The 17677-nt window shown below is 40.9% G+C and overlaps 2 protein-coding genes across 3 annotated transcripts in view; one reads left to right on the forward strand and one right to left on the reverse strand.

The window, feature by feature from the left end:
- Positions 1-11896, reverse strand: part of LOC111978929 (UDP-N-acetylglucosamine transporter-like) — a 39491-nt gene extending 27595 nt beyond the window's left edge. The window contains exon 1 of one of the 2 annotated variants that reach the window (XM_024009178.2): positions 11786-11896. Coding sequence is in view for 1 of the 2 variants with exons in the window: in XM_024009177.2 (XP_023864945.1) it covers positions 7576-7578 (3 nt within the window). In the remaining variant the exon portion in view is untranslated. Of the gene's footprint in view, positions 1-7575; positions 7927-11785 lie in introns of those variants that run through there. The other variant, XM_024009177.2, reaches the window with a different exon arrangement.
- The window catches only part of LOC111979369 (eukaryotic initiation factor 4A-II-like), a 336073-nt gene that overhangs the window by 112410 nt on the left and 205986 nt on the right, over positions 1-17677 (forward strand). The window lies entirely within an intron of this gene.

The raw sequence follows: 17677 nt of genomic DNA on the forward strand, positions 1-17677 counted from the left end.
AAAGTCTTATAGGCTTTTCCAATGGAGGAAAGACATCCAGTTTACATTTGGGATCCACTGCACTGGGACACCATTATTACAGTCCTAATTGTACCCCAATGACAATTCAATTTTGTGTGATTAGGAAACATTTTGAGTATTTCAGAAAGGTATCATGTGTTGGGCTAGATGTTGAAAGAGGTTACAGAAGACAGAAATGCAAATATTTATTTTTCGAATTCACTCTAACCGTTGAATCAAGAAATTATTGTAGGCAGAACTTTTTAGTACAGTCCCATTTACCTGGGACTGTATTCAAGATATAACACTGCCTCGCATGCCTTGTTGCTTTTATAAATCTGTTGCCAACACATATTAAAATAGCAATGAATGTCACGCCCTGACCTGAGATATCTCTGTTTTCTTTATATTTTGGTTAGGTCAGGGTGTGACTAGGGTGGATACGCTAGTTTCTGTATTGTCTAGGGGTAATGTAATGTCTTGGGGTTTTGTATATCTAGGGTTTTGTAGGTCTAGGTATTTGTATGTTTATGGTGGCCTGATATGGTTCCCAATCAGAGGCAGCTGTTTATCGTTGTCTCTGATTGGGGATCATATTTAGGTAGTATTTAGTATTTCCCCTTTGGTGTTTGTGGGTTCTTGTTCTATGTTTAGTTGCCTGTCTGCACTATTCATATTAGCTTCACGGTTCGTTTTGTTCAGTGTTCATTCTTTTAATAAATATAGAATTTACGCATACAACGCTGCGCCTTGGTCCGATTCATACGACGAACGTGACAATGAATTACATATTTTCATTCAAATGTTATTTTGATAAGTCAATTCATACAATTTCACTCTTCCACCAGAATATATAGTTCCGATAAAAATCTGGTTATTTGTTATTTTGGTCACGTTGCTACAGGCGCGACCAAGTCATTAATTMTTTTTCCATACCGGCTATGCAAAAGGACTGGTCGTTCGTTCTAAATAGAATCAATAACGTTCTTGTCACTTACTAGCTAGCTAGCCAACTTAGTCACGTCAAACAATGAACCTGGACAATACACTAGCTGCATTTGTTTGAGCTTTATTTCTAATGGCATTTACTTGGATATTGTACAGATCTCCTTTATATTTTCTCCGTAAAAGCACATGGACGTATGTGAAACGGATAAGCAAATACTTTGGGATTTAGTTATATATGCGAAAACTAGTCTTATGAATTTTGTCTAAGGCGAAGTTAATAAGTAGTCTAGTCAAGGATGCGATGATAATGCATTATTGGCACTCTACACTTTAGACAGACCAAGTAAAAGGGAACAAAAGTAAACCTTTAATTTAGAGGTTTAAAGAACGACTGCCTCTAAAACCCAACTAATCCCTTTGGAAACAGCCCGTGTGTCATCRATATGAGTCAGAAACATTTATTCTAGTGTCAAAATTGACTACAAAGTGTAAATAGGATCATTTTGGTCATGAAGTCAGTATTGTCTGACAGAGTTTGGAACCTGAGTGCGTCACGGCAAGTAAATTAAGGTGAGGTTTGGATTACAATTATGTCAACAATTCATGCCCCCTTTTGCCAAGCTCCACGTGGATATCGCACTTCTGCCCACTTCACTTCCCTTCATTGAATGGGGCTCCATTGTTTCATCGCCCCAACGTKTTCAAAGGATCAAGGCCGTTTGAGACTGAAAAGCCCTCTCCGGTTCGACAATGCATGCTTCCAGCAGGATGTACCGCCAACTATTGTAAAAGGTCTGGTATCGAATCTGGTATCAGGATAAAATGTGATTGAGTCACCAAACATACTTTAATTATTTTTATTTAACACAAGCGATAAATGGTAAATGCAATTTTCGTATATACGGGTTCACTGTATCACCACGCAGGGTAAAGCAGAGAACTKACTGAAATAGTACAGACATCTTATTTTATACTGTGACAAAGGTAGTTCCAACTTTAGAGTTAGAGGCTTAGCGTGGTTTAAACTTGCTAGCCTATCGGTGGTGCCCAGGCTGGTCCCAGCCTCACAGCACACAGGATCCAGATATCCGGAAGTGTTTGTTGTGAAGTTTGAGCTGAGTTGTCGGTGGCTACACTGCTCAGTTCCTGTTTTCTTGTTATTCAGCATTTTTCCATCTTGTCTCAACCTTCTGGTTAGCACAGTCGACACCCTAGATTAACAACAGCTTTTCTGCAGTCACRCTATGTTTTGTGATTAACATGTCCTATTTCTATAAGGCATATATTTTTGTTAAAAAGAGAAMAAAAMCATCCTTCACACTATGGTTTGTTTGCATGCCCTGCTGAAACACCCTACCAKGCGGTATAGGTGGTTGGAGTTCGTTGGTCCCCAATGGTGGTGAGTATATCGGTAGCTAGACCATAGACTGCTGCTTATGTATCTGGCTATGTATATTTTGATAATCATTATCATCGCTAGCATAGCTGGCTAACATTAGCCTACCTCAATACAACTCGGATTTAAAATGAAGGCAAATAATAAGTAGGAAAACATTTAGTCATGATTGTGATGTCGCCAGATTGACTGTAGAGGCAGTATAACTTTAGCCAGCTAACTAAGATTGAGGGGACCACCGTATTTTAGCTAGCTAACATTACCATTGCTAGCTATTTTTGACAAACTTCACTAGTAACAGTAATGGCAACATTGCCATCTCTCTAAAGTCAATTTGACAACGTCATAATATGGCAAAGTTGTTTCCTACTAATTATTTGCCTACTTTAGCGATGCCATCGTATTTCCATGACAATATAARTTATAAGGTAGCCTAGTGATTGGAGCAGGGGTTTCSAACTCCATTTGCYCCAGGGGCCGTATTCGGTCTTCAACGAGGTCCAGAGGGCCCGGACTGAATTTTTGTARTATTTCCCTTGCTATAAAAATGTGCAAAAAATGGTCCATTTTTAAAAACATTTTCTACGCTCCCTGACTGTCTACGGATTATTAGCGAGCTGGACAGTCAAGAAACTGTATGAATAATGTCCATTATTATTTCTACACAGTTCCGATTTGGTTTTAGTCATTTTAAAGTATATTGAGTTCATTTCCCTCCACAATGTTTTGTATTACTATTATGATTTAATGTTTTTTTTTACAGGATTGGACCACCTRGCCATATGTTTGACACCCCTGGGTTAGAGCGTGGGGCCAGTGACCCAAAGGTCGCCGATTTGAATACCCAAGCCGACAAGGTGAAAAATGTCAATGTGCTCTTCAGCATGGCACTTAACCATAATTTACTTCAGGGACGCTGTACTACTATGGCTGACCCTGTAAAACAACACATTTCACTGCAGCTATCTTGTGTATGTGACAATAAAACAGTATTATTTATTTATTTATTTGGGACGAAACAGTCACATTAGCCCCCGAGGTGCAACCCATGTCCAGGGCACAAATAAATATTGGATGCAGCTATGGTGGTACTAGCTAACTTATGTCTGACTATAACAGTGTACTACCTAGCAGCAACAAACCCAAACCAACTCAGGGCCATAGCGAACATTTCACAGTTGGTTACATAGTGTAATGGCGTCAGAGGTCTGACTCCAATCTGGAGCCAGTCAGTCTACATCTCTGAAGAATAGAATTATCTCCCAAACAAGATTGATATTTCTCGAGCTACATTATGTTAAGGGATGATGACCCTGTTTTTCTGTTAGACAAAGTGCACAGTTGGGTGCCAGGCTGATTCCCTGGTCATGAACAGATGCCGGGACCTACCAGAAGGAGGAATGGTGGTATCATAATATGTCAAGCAATGTGATTGCAATGGTTTAGCGACTTCCAAAAATAATTGAATTCACTGTTCACTTGCTATTTTCACAGCTTGTCAGGCAAGACCTCAGAATAAAAGAGTATCATGTGACACAAGTAAACACTTGTGTTGTTGGCAGAGTCTCCCTCGACTCCCTGTTAATTGAGGTGACTCCCTGTTAATTGAGGTAGGTGACTACCTCATGAAACTGTTTGAGAGAATGCCAAGAGTGTGCAAAGCTGTCATCAAGGCAAAGGGTGGCAACTTTGAAGAATCTAAAATATATTTTACTACATGATTCCATATGTGTTATTTCATAGTTTTTATGTCTTCACTATTATTCTACAATGTAGAAAATAGTAAAAAGAAAAKAAAAACCTTGGATTGAGTAGGTGTGTCCAAACTTTTGACTGGTACTGTATATTTTCAGCAAAACAGTGTTCTTTTTAGACACAACTACAAACTTAAAGGAGTAGGGCGTTCAAGGAGTTGGTCTGATGGGAATTGGTGATGTCATCAGCCTCCCCCTTACTTGAGGAACAATAGAGAACAAAAGAGGAAAGGAGTAAAGCACACATGTGCTATTACATGACTTACCTGGACCACCTATTGAGATTTGCCTTAAGTAAATCAGGTGTTAAATGAGGTGAGAATCAGACTGGAGTGCTCTTACCCTAACCGTAACTCTTACCCTAACCCTTTTTCTAACAGATAGTTTGTTGATATCATGACATTCTATAGAGCATCTACTTGGGACTATCCAAATAAACTCCACGTTTTTCTAATGTTCGCAATTATGGCCCCACCACGATGTGGGATGACTAACAATCAATTGTATTCAGGCCTTACACAGTTATTAACACATACCTTGCAGAGATATGCAGAGATCTAACCCACACCCCTGGAAYACAAGAAAGCAATACACATTTATTTATTTAACTAGGCAAGTCAGTTAAGAACAAATTCTTATTTACAATGATGGCCTACACCGGCCTAACCCAGACAACGCTGGGACAATTGTGCGCCGCCCTATGGGACTCCCATTCACAACCGGTTGTGATACAGCCTGGAATCGAACCAGTGTCTGTAGTGACACCTCTAGCACTGAGATGCAGTACTTTAGACTGCTGTACCACTCGGGAGCTGCCACAATGATGAATGCCTAAAAAGTTTGATATCAGAAATAGAACAGAGACTAGCCTGGTTTCAATCTGGTGTTTCTGCTCTCTTGCCAACTCCTTATGGAATTGTCATGTAAAACATTTGGCTTGACAATAAAAAAAGTATTAGGCAAAAGTACAATCAGATCTCGGACCAGGACAGACAACATGTTAACTTGAAATACCAGCACAAATGGCAATGTATATATCATAACAATCAATCTCTTCTGAACAAACAGTAATTCAGAACAATAGACATCACACAACTAGTAACTAGTGAGAGGCAGAACTTAATCATAGACTTCTATATTATCCTACATTATCCTTTCTAAGTGTGTATACCACCCTACTAATCAGTGGTGTGTATTCATAGATGCCAAGGGAAGCCAGGCTTCCCTAAAACATTGACCAATATATATATTTTTAATAATAATAATTTATATTTTGTGTCTCTGTGTTGTCATAATTTTCCTTCACTTCGCATGAGGCTGAATGTATCTCACCGGAGAAAGCATCCGAGCGAGCGAAACAGCGCCTCTCTGTCTCTGTATGCCATCTATATGATGCTGTCTGGTCGTAAAGAGTATGACATTGTTGCCGCCTGTAGCATTGAATGCAAGGGAAGCCAACGAGCATTTGGCCTCCCTTGATCATTTTTTCTTTTAAATAATAGCCAATCAGCGTCGAGCTAAACTGAGTGAGCTCAACTGTGAACGGTCCTGGCGCACCAAAAAAAGTGTCAAGGGAAGCCAGTTTRGATTTGGCTTCACTCCTATCACAGAGAAATATGTCATTGACAGAAACAWCTTGAATTGATTGACAGAGTCATAGACCAATTTGTCAACATAAAAGAGAGGAGGATGGTATTGGCGTTTCTCTACAAGTAGGGTTCCATGTTTTTTTCTACTCACAAGAACGCTCACACACATCAGAACCATGGACAGCCACATCATATTCAGCTTACGATGATCGGACTCAAATTGTGTTGTTATCATTTAGTTGCCACTGTATTAGACTAAGCATAGGTGATTTGATGATGTTGAAATGTTTAAGGTGAAATGGTGCTGGAATAGTGGAGGCATCTCCTGTTTTCTTTGCGACTTGCAGTAACTCTCCATGGTTCTAAATCAATAGTTGTTTAGTGGTCTGAAAATGTCAGAAACAAACTTTCTTGACCATGCTGTAGGTCATGTAACTGTCTGTTACTGTACATGCAATATACTTTGTGAACTGCACTGGACAGAGGTTGTTATCCGGTTTTGTGATGAAACAAGGTTGAATTTATTCTGCCACTGTGTCTTCTTATTGTCTCGGCCTAGAGCAAACATCGCAATTATCATAACACATATACACACACATTCGTATACGATCAAATACAATACCTGACCAAAAGTATGTGGGCACCTGCTTGTCGAACAGCTCATTCCAAAATCATGGGTATTAATATGGAGTTGGTCCCCCCCTTTGCTGCTATAACAGCCTCCACTGTTCTAGGAAGGCTTTCCACTACTAACACTGCTGCGGGGACTTGCTTCCATTCAGCCACAAGAGCATTAGAGAGGTTGGGCACTGATGTTGGGCGATTAGGCATGGCTTGCAGTCGGTGTTCCAATACATCCCAAAGGTGTTCGATGGGGTTGAGGTCAGGGCTCTGTGCAGGCCAGTCAAGTTTCTTCCACACCAATCTCAATAAACCATTTCTGTATGGACCTCGCTTGGGGCATTGTCATGCATAAGCCGGAAAGGGCCTTCCCCAAACTGTTGCCACAAAGTTGGAAGCACAGAATCATCTAGAATGCCATTGTATGCTATAGCGTTAAGATTTCCCTCCCTTCACTMAAACTAGGGGGCCTAGCCCGAACCATGAAAAACAGCCTAGACCGTTATTCCACCGCCACCAAACTTTACAGTTGGCACTATGCTTTGGGGCAGGTWGTGTTCTCCTGGCATCCGCCAAAYACAGATTCGTCCATCAGATTGCCAGATGGTGAAGCGTGATTCATCACTCCAGAGAACACGTTTCCACTGCTCCAGAGTCCAATGGCGGTGAGCTTTACACAACTCCAGCCGATGTTTGGCATTGCATATGCTGATCTTGTGTGCGTGCGGYTGCACRGCCAAGGAAACCCATTTCAGGTAGCTCCCGAAGAACAGTTATTGTGCTGAGGTTTCTAAAAACCTGTTTTCWAAAATTTCTAAAAACCTGTTTTCACTTTGTCATTATAGGGTATTGTGTGTAGATTGCTGAGGATTTATTTTTATTTAATCCATTTTAGAATAAGGCCGTAATGTAACAAAATCTGGAAAAAGTCAAGGGGGCTTAATACTTTTGTAATATGGCTTTTTTTTCTGGCTTGACTTCACCACTGATTTTACCCACACAAGCTACTACTACTAATACAAATACATTGACAATGCCGAAATACAGATAGGACAACCAAGATGACCGGACTAGCCTGTCTGAAATATATAGCTTAATATTACTGACCATGCCTTTACTGAACCTCATGCACACATAATAGTCAAAGCCCACTTTGTCTCAAGACCAAGAAAAGACCACAATGTGCTTTCACTAACATGTCCAATTTACCCAACCTACCTTTCCTGAGCAACTCATAACCCTCCCCAATCAATAAAACAAGACAAACCATAGCAGGACGGCTGAGAAGGCAACGCGCTCCTGGAGGTAAAATCAGCCCGGTCACCTTGGAGAGGCAGGATGCCACTCCTTCCTATGTGTTAGCGCTCAGTGACTGGTGAGCCAGATGGGAGAAGAAAATTCAGTAATGTTGCAAGATCTAGGTCTAATTACTGGAAAGTTGTCGACAGTTACGCATACTGACTGGGCTAGCCATAGGCTCACTCACAGGCAGGCACAGCTCTTAAAGGAATACACTCAAAAACTATTAGTCCACTGTTGATACAGTCCCAAAATGTTTTGCATTTCAGCAATAAAGCTTTCAAGATATAGGACTTTCTAAAAGCTAATTGTCACTTGCCACATCAACACGATGCAAAGGCATTTATAATTTTATTCAGGCTCCCGTGCAACAGTAACTTCAAATAAACGTGTATCTGATTGGAAGGACTTTTTCCTGTTCATCCAGTTTTGCATTTYCCCATCGGCACCTTCACTAACCTGTTTTGGGATTGTGGTTGATTCTGCTTATTACCTTAAAGCTGCTATATGTAACTTTTTGGGCAACCCGACCAAATTACCATAGACATGTGTGTTATAGATCTGTCATTCGCACTGAAAGCAAGTCTAAGACGCTGTAGATATGTTCTGTGTGCGCTATTTCTATGCTTCCTGTTCTTAAGTTAAGTTTTTGCGTCTTTTGGTTTCGGCTTTGTACACCAGCTTCAAACAACTGAAAATACAATAAATCTAAACTAAGATATTAGTTTAGATTTAGTACATTGATGTTCTACACTCTATTGCTCTATTCTCTATTGCTTGTTTTTAGCGACCAGGAAATGGCAGAGCGATTTCTGTATATTTGTCACGCCCTGACCTTAGAGAGCCTTTTATTCTCAAATTGGGTTAGGTCGGGGTGTGACTAGGGYGGGTACTCTAGTTTTATTATTTCTTATTTTTATTTCTATGTTGGCCTGGTATGGTTCCCAATCAGAGGCAGCTCTCTATCGTTGTCTCTGATTGGGGATCATATTTAGGCAGCCTTTTCCCACTGGGTTTTTGTGGGATCTTGTTTGTGTATAGTTGCCTTGAGCACTGCATAGCTTCACGTTCATTTTGTTCTTTATTGTTTTTTGCCAGTTCACTTAATAAAAGATGACGAACCCAAACCACGCTGAATTTTGGTGCGATTCTTACAACAACGATCGTGACAATATTACACCTTTAAAGTAAGAGAATGTTACCACTGATATATTCGTGAAGACCAGTATGAAGGGGATCTACTTTCAGGCATGTAWTTTACGGCTGCTACGTTAGGTAAATGAGTAGGCAACGTGGGTGCAGGGAGAAGGGCTAAAGCTGAAAGAGCAGAGCAGAGACGTGACAACGCAACAACACACTAGCCTCTTTGTGTAGACACTCTCAAGCTGCTGCTAGTGGGGAGTGGCCACACAATCCCTCTGTGTGTGTGTGTGTGTGTGTGTGTGTGTGTGTGTGTGTGTGTGTGTGTAGACCGGGATGGGGAGGAGGGTGTGGGGATGTCAAAGCACTGGGTAGCCAGAAAGCCGCCCTTCACACATACACACACACGCACACACACACACACACACACACATGGGGTCACACACACACACACACACACACACGTACACACACACATGCGCCCTCACACACACATGCATACACACACACAGACACTTCATAGGAATCCTGGACGTACACACACATTCCCTCTCACTCCAGTGGTTTAGCACTGAGGACCCAATGAACACACAGTTGAACGGTTACACACTCACACACCTATTCCCAAAAGGCATTATACTGCACACTGTGTACACTAAGATACTTTGTAAGTGAACACAGAATCCTTTTGATTAATTATTAAGCATGAGATCAAAATGAATGACAATGCCCACTGGGCACAGACAGACGTCAATTCAACGTCTATTCCACGTTGGTCCAACATATTTTCATTGAAATGACGTGAAAACAAAGTTGATTTAACCAGTGTGTRCGCAGTGGGTGATGTGTGGTAAGCAGGCATTTGCCCCAGCACATTTGTTTAATTTGGTTTAATAAGACATTTTAACGCAAGAATGTTGAAAAAAATGGGCAAAGTAGGCCTACTGTTTTTAGACTGACTTGCCTTCGTCATTCGTCAACTCGCGCACTATGTCCATCTGATAAAAGTGCTGCAGTGTGTGCGTGTGTGCTTGCGTCTTTACCAATCAGATTCACGGAAATCACAGGTCGGGCATGGCGCATCCACTTCCCTCCAATATTATTTTAGCAAATAGGAAAATAACTCCAGACAGCCACAAGCAAAAWCTCTTCACACAAATGTTGTAGCAGCCTACCTAAACATTAGCAATCAGATAACCTGTATTAGTCTGATCAACTGTAGGCCAGAGGTGTGTTCAATTCGCTTGAACGTTTGCTACATTGCGGAACAGTTTATACTGACGTTTACCCRAAACACTTTTTTTTTGTGTTAATCAAATCAAATGTTATTTGTCACATGCTTTGTAAACAAAAGGTGTATACTAACAGTGAAATGCTAACTTACAGTTGAAGTCGGAAGTTTACATACACTTAGGTTGGAGTCATTAAAAMACGTTTTTCAACAAMTCCACAAATTTCTTAAGGTTAGAAGACAGGGTTAGGACAMGAGATTTCTACCATGCTAAGTAGTTGCAAAGTAACTAAAAAGTAGTAAATAGTTGCATAGTTGCTAAATAGATAAAATTCTAAAGTTGTCCGTGATGAGATTCGAACATGCAACCTTTGGGTTGCTAGACGTTTGCGATTTTGCCTTAAGTAACCTTCTTCTGTCTTATGTAAACATACCAAACGTAACATATCACACTAATTTGAGTGTCCCGGATTTACATTTACTATGTTACGTCTAGTCTGAGACCAGTCTGCTCTGTCAACAGAGATGCAAATGTAGAGAGATTTATTCCTGGGGGCACTTTCTGAAGTTCTTTATGTACACTTGGCTCAAACTACCTGCCCCTCAAGTAGTCAGAAGAAAATTGACTACTTCAAAATGGAGATGGCCTCTGCCAATGGCACTGCCCATACTCTCACAGACACCATAATGGGACAGATACAATGATGTGATGTCTATGGTTTCAGTCAACTTTTTCTTCATTTTGTTTTGGAACTTGGGCCTCAATAAAACTTTAAATTGATTTACACCTGCTGGATCGGCATGTTAACATTGACTGTCTGTCTGCAGTGTAGCAGAGTCTCTCACACTAGGCCTATGTCATCCTGAAGTCTAATCCCTGCTCTCTACAAATTTTTTCACCAGTGGATTTTACATATATACTGAACAAAAAATATAAACACAWCATGTAAAGTGTTGGTCCCATGTTTCATGAGCTGAAATAAAATATCCCTGAAATGTTCCAATTTTGCTTCCGTCCCTCTCCTCGCCCCTACCTGGGCTCGAACCCTCTGCACACATCAACAACTGCCTCCCACGAAGAATCGTTACCTATCGCGCCACAAAAGCCACAGCCCTTGTAGAGCAAGGAAACAACTACTTCAAAGTCTCAGAGCAAGTGACGTCACGAATTGAAACGCTATTAGCGCGCACCTCGCTCTTTTTTTGTGATCGTTGAATCTTCTCGGAGTAACAGTTGGGATAATGGGACAATTCGGGAGTACAGTGCATTTCTCATTCCTTGTACGTTTTGAGGCCATATCTCATACCGGCTCCATGGTGTCCTAATATACACTGGAAGGCTGTCCAAAACTAGTGCAGCTGTAAACAAGTGGGTCAGATCTGCTGGCTAACCTACAGGCTTCATTTGAGTTGGATGATAGCACAGATAGGATTATCTTTAATGATAGCCTCAATGTCGACAGAGATCCAGCCATATATTAGCTATTAGCAACATAAAAATATATATTTTTAAAAGGTTGCGCTGTTGATAGAGAACCCCATAATGCTAAGTCTGATAACCCCCAGAACTCTGTCCCTACTTAACAGCCTCAGTGCTAGCCTTATTTTACAACCTGAGAGTGAAAGACTTACACCATCGTCTCTTAGCCATGGTAACAGTCTGATCTTTAAGCAACCTAGGTGCTTGTTTACCAGGCTGATAAATCAGACTGTGATTCCAGCTTTCTGTTTACACACCCTGAAACTAAGCACTGCAAAAACTTTCCTTACAAGCCAGAATGTTGAATAAAATTACATTTGAACTTACTCTACCCGTTGTCTGTGCAGTTGGTCCTTCTGCTGGTCGAAATTTGAGATATAATATCTACTGGAAAGTATTGTTTACCTGACTTTTTAGAGCGCCGGTACTGCCATTGAGATTTCTCAATCAGCTGGCACATGCGCAAAACCATGTAAACACATGCACGACTTAGATTAGTATGCATGCATCGTGTGCATGTATTTCTGTCTTGTGCATGTGCCTTGGGTCAGTTTTTCCAAACTCCATTCCTTGAGTACCACCAACAGCGCACAATATTGTTGTCACCTAGGACAAGCACACAGACTGAACTTGTAAACTAATCATCAAGCCTTCAATGAGTTGAATTAGATACGTTTTGCAACAACAAACGTGTGCTGTTGATGGTACTCAAGGAGKTGGGAAACACTGCCTTAAGTGATGAGCAAACAAATCTTGATTGCCAGACAGAGACCAGCGTTTTAAAGTCGGTTTGTTTTTTAATAATAATAATACTTCCTGTGGATATTTTGTCTCAAATTTCGACCCGAATAAGAACCAACCCCATGGATAATCGACAGTAAGTTCAAATAAAATTGTATTCAACATTCATGACAGACAAGGGATGTTTCATTATTTTTCCATATAAAAATGCGTGATTATGCTATACAGGCAATGGAAAGCATAGTCACATTCGGGACTAGTTGTTAACCTGCAGTCTCCACATGTACAATAAGCTGAGCCGTAACAGCAGAGAGCTTGCTCAAAAGATCTGTGATCTGGATGAGAAGGATGGCTTCAGAGCCCACAGCACAGGTCAACTACTTGAGAAAATGTATCACTGTGACCTACTGAATTCGAACTCAGGTCCCCTGCACCCAAACTGTCATCTAAAATTAACGTGTGGTAACACAGGTTTACTACAGAGTGATGATGGTGTCTAACATTTGCATCTCTTCTTAAGTACGGCACTGGGCTAATCCCTACCAAACAGAACTTGGCTCTCAGAGAAAGTCACAGCCTCTTCATTCWGCTGGTGAATGAACCCATTCCATCTCTCAATACCAAAAGTAGATTTAGATCACGTTATTCATCAATTGTACACAAGGTCCAATGGAAATTTGACTTCTGCTTTATCCCAATCCTTCTGGAAGACACACATACTTACACAGGTTGGAGCAGGGGGCCGCCACACTGGGCACCCGTGAAACAGTTGTTGTGGGGGGGTTAAGCAGTGGTGTAAAGTACTTAAGTAAAAATACTTTAAAGTACTACATAAGTAGTTTTCTGTACTTTACTTTAATATTCATATTTTTGACTACTTTCACTTCACTACATTCCTAAAGAAAATGTTATTTTTACTCCATACATTTTCCCTGACASCCAAAAGTACTTTGCAGGACAGGAAAATTGTCTATATCTCCATCTCTGATTTCCAGGAGGTGGCTGCCCACCATAACGGTTAGCTTACAAATGGCTCAGAACCTGAACAGGAATSTACATGAACGATGTAGAGCTGTGTGTATGTGTGCTGTGGCAATGTGTTTTTCAACCGTCTGAAATGTTAGATTGTGCTTCTGTGATTATCTACAGTATTGAGTGCTTTGTGGCATTGACTGTACCTTAGTGTGGGACCAGAGACTGTCACAGACCCAGCTCTCCTTGTCACTAGGTAAGTGTTGGGTTTTGATTTTGTCTTGACTACTTTTTTTATTTTCTAACATCTTGTCATTGCTCAAACCAGCTGCACTGTCCCCAAATCCTACATTATTTATTTAATCAGAAATATGATAGACTTTGTAAMCTGGACTGACTCTTCAAAAACGAACTGCATGTTTGACCTACAATGATGTGAGACCACTATCAAACATAAACTGCACTTTGTCACACTTATCTTGAGAATATGTTTGAAAGCTCAAAAGTGCCAGGCATACGTTTTTTCATGAAGTAGTCTATGATGGTAAATAGTGTTGTACAAATGGGGATTCTGATCGTCTCATTGGTGCCTTTTGTTTTCCAGAGGGAGAATCTTGTGGCGCAGACCTATTGACCGACTGGGTCATYGAAGAGGCTTGCATGCTTATGTGTGCATTTCAAGTATGAGCATGTGTGTGCGTTTAAACGTGACACAATGTTTTTGGAGGATTATTTCTAATTTCAACATGTAGTGTTCCAATTTTTTATTTTTTAAATCTGATAAACATTGAGAAGATAGTAAATATACCTTTCAACAAATAATTACTTACAATTATGTATGTTTTGTAAACAATAAACTCACGGTAACAAGTTGTTTCACACTTAAGACCATTTGCATATAGAATTTTCCTTCAAAGACATGGTAAAGAACCCCCACCTCGTAATGTAAACATTGATAACGCATTTTCAATCCCTTTTATAATCCAGCGAATGGGATTATACAAACACTATGAATGCACAGAAAGCTACACCTCGCTCACATTAGCAACCACAGGTCAGTATGTGTCCATACAGGTATGTGACATGACACACAACTGAAACAGACATGAGTCCATCCATTACACAGAACAGGTCCCAGCCTCCCCCTAAGGCACCCATGTACAAGGTCCCAGCCTCCCCCTAAGGCACCCATGTACAAGGTCCCAGCCGTGTCTGATAACCCCGAACTCAGTCCCTACTTAACGCCTCAGTGCTAGCCAGATTTTACAGGACAGAGTTTGGGGTTATCAGACTTAGCTTATGGGTTCTCTATCAACAGCGCAACCTTTAAAAAATATATATTATTATGTTGCTAATAGCAATATATGGCTGGATCTCTGTCGACATTGAGGCTATCATAAAGATAATCCTATCTGTGCTTTCATCCAACTCAAATGAAGCCTGTAGGTTAGCAGCAGATCTGACCCACTGTTTACAGCTGCACTAGTTTTGGACAGCCTTCCAGTGATATTAGGACACCATGAGCCGGTATGAGATATGGCCTCAAAACGTCAAGAATGAGAAATGCACTGTACTCCCGAATTGTCATTTCCCAACTGTTACTCCGAGAAGATTCAACGATCACATAAGCCATGGTAACAGTCTGATCTTTAAGCACCTAGGTGTTGTTTACCAGGCTGATAAATCAGACTGTGATTCCAGCTTTCGTTTACACACCCTGAAACTAAGCACTGCAAAACTTTCCTTACAAGCCAGAATGTTGAATAAAATGTACATTGAACTTACTCTACCCGTTGTCTGTGCAGTTGGTCCTTTGCTGGTCGATTTGACGATAGATTATATCTCTGGAAAGTATTGTTTCGATTTTTTGAGCGCCGTACTGCCATTGAGATTTCTCAATCAGCTGGGACATGCGCAAAACCATGTAACACACATTGCACGACTTAGGATTAGTTATGCATGCATCGTGCATGTATTTCTGTCTTGTGCATGTGCCTTGGGTCAGTTTTCCAAACTCCATTCCTTGGAGTACCACCAAAGCGCAATATTTTGTCACCTAGGACAAGCACACAGACTGAACTTGTAAACTACATCATCAAGCCTTCAATGAGGTTGAATTAGATACGTTTTTGCCACAAACAAACGTGTGCTGTTGATGGTACTCAAGGAGTTGGGAGAACACTGCCTTAAGTGAGCTGAGCAACAAATTCTTGATTGCCAGACGAGACCAGCGTTTAAAGTCGGTTTGTTTTTTTAATATAATATACTTCCCTGTGGTTTTTGTCTCAATTTGACGCACGAATAAGAACCAACCCATGGATAATCGACAGTAGTATCAAAAAATTGTATTCAACATTCATGACAGACAAGGGATGTTTCATTATTTTTCCATATAAAAATGCGTGATTATGCTATACAGGCAATGGAAAGCATAGTCACATTCGGGACTAGTTGTTAACCTGCAGTCTCCACATGTACAATAAGCTGAGCCGTAACAGCAGAGAGCTTGCCTCAAAAGATTAGTGGATGAGGAAGGATGGCTTCAGAGCCCACAGCACAGGTCAACTACTTGAGAAAATGTATCACTGTGACCTACTGAATCGAACTCAGTCCCCTGCACCCAAACTGTCATCTAAATTAACGTGTGGTAACACAGGTTTACTACAGAGTGATGATGGTGTCTAACATTTGCATCTCTTTTAAGTACGGACTGGCAATCCCTTACCACAAACATGGCTCTCAGGGAGGTCACAGCCTCTTCATTCAGCTGGTGAATGAACCATTCCATCTCTCAATACCAAAAGTAGATTTAGATCACGTTATTCATCAATTTGTACACAAGGTCCAATGGAAATTTGACTTCTGCTTTATCCCATCCTTCTGGAAACACCATACTTACACAGGTTGGAGCAGGGGCCGCCACACTGGGCCCGTGAAACAGTTGTTGTGGCGGGGTTAACGATGGTGTAAAGTACTTAAGTAAAAATACTTTAAGTACTAACATAGTAGTTTTCTGTACTTTACTTTAATTTCATATTTTTGACTACTTTCACTTATACATTCCTAAAAATGTTATTTTCTACCCATACTTTTCCTGACACCCAAAGAGTACTTTGCAGGACAGGAATTGTCTATATCTCCATCTCTGTTTCCAGGAGGTGGCTGCCCACCATAACGGTTAGCTTACAAATGGCTCAGAACCTGAACAGGAATCTACATGAACGATGTAGAGCTGTGTGATGTGTGCTGTGGCAATGTGTTTTCAACCGTCTGAAATGTTAGATTGTGCTTCTGTGATTATCTACAGTATGAGTGCTTTGTGCATTGACTGTACCTTAGTGTGGGCCAGAGACTGTCACAGACCCAGCTCTCCTTTCACTAGGTAAGTGTTGGGTTTTGTTTTGTCTTGACTACTTTTTTATTTTCTAACATCTTGTCATTGCTCAAACAGCTGCACTGTCCCCAAATCTCAACTTATTTATTAATCAGAATATAGTAGACTTTGTAAACTGGGACTGACTCTTCAAACGAACTGCATGTTTGACCTACATGATGTGAGACCACTATCAAACAAACTGCACTTTTCACACTTATCTTTGAGAATATGTTTGAAAGCTCAAAAGTGCCAGGCATACGTTTTTCATGAAGTAGTCTCATGATGGTAAATAGTTGTTACAAATGGGGATTCTGATCGTCTCATTGGTGCCTTTTGTTTTCCAGAGGGGAGAATCTTTGTGGCGCAGACCTATTGACCGACTGGGTCATCGAAGAGGCTTGCGCTTATGTGTGCATTTCAGTATGAGCATGTGTGTGCGTTAAACGTGACACAATGTTTTTGAGGGATTATTTCTAATTTCAACATGTAGTGTTCCAATTTTTATTTTTTAAATCTGATAAACATTGAGAAGATAGTAATATTACCTTTCAACAAATAATTACTTACAATTATGTTGTTTTGTAACAATAAACTCCTGGTAACAAAGTTGTTTCACACTTAAGACCATTTGCTATTAGAATTTTCCTTCAAAGACATGGTAAAGAACCCCACTCGTAATGTAAACATTGATAAAAGCATTTTCAATCCCTTTTATAATCCAGCGAATGGGATTATACAAACACTATGAATGCACAGAAAGCTACACCTCGCTCACATTAGCAACCACAGGTCAGTATGTGTCCATACAGGTATGTGACATGACACACACTGAAACAGCTAGACCATGAAGGTCCAGTCCAATTACACAGAACAGCTCCCCCAGCCGTCCCCCCCCTAAGCACCCATGTACAAGGTGCCCCCTAAGGCACCCATGTACAGGTCGCAGCCCTCCCCCTAGGCACCCATGTACAAGGTCCCAGCCTCCCCCTAAGGCACCCATGTACAAGTCAGCCGACGCTCCCCCTAAAGGCAACCCATGTACAGAGCCCAGCCTCCCCCTAAGGCGACCGATTACAAGGTGCTCCAGCCTCTCCCCTAAGGCACATGTACAAGGTCCCGCGTCCACTGGA

This window comes from Salvelinus sp. IW2-2015, linkage group LG19 (assembly GCF_002910315.2).
Source record: "Salvelinus sp. IW2-2015 linkage group LG19, ASM291031v2, whole genome shotgun sequence".
Classification (NCBI taxonomy): domain Eukaryota; kingdom Metazoa; phylum Chordata; class Actinopteri; order Salmoniformes; family Salmonidae; genus Salvelinus; species Salvelinus sp. IW2-2015.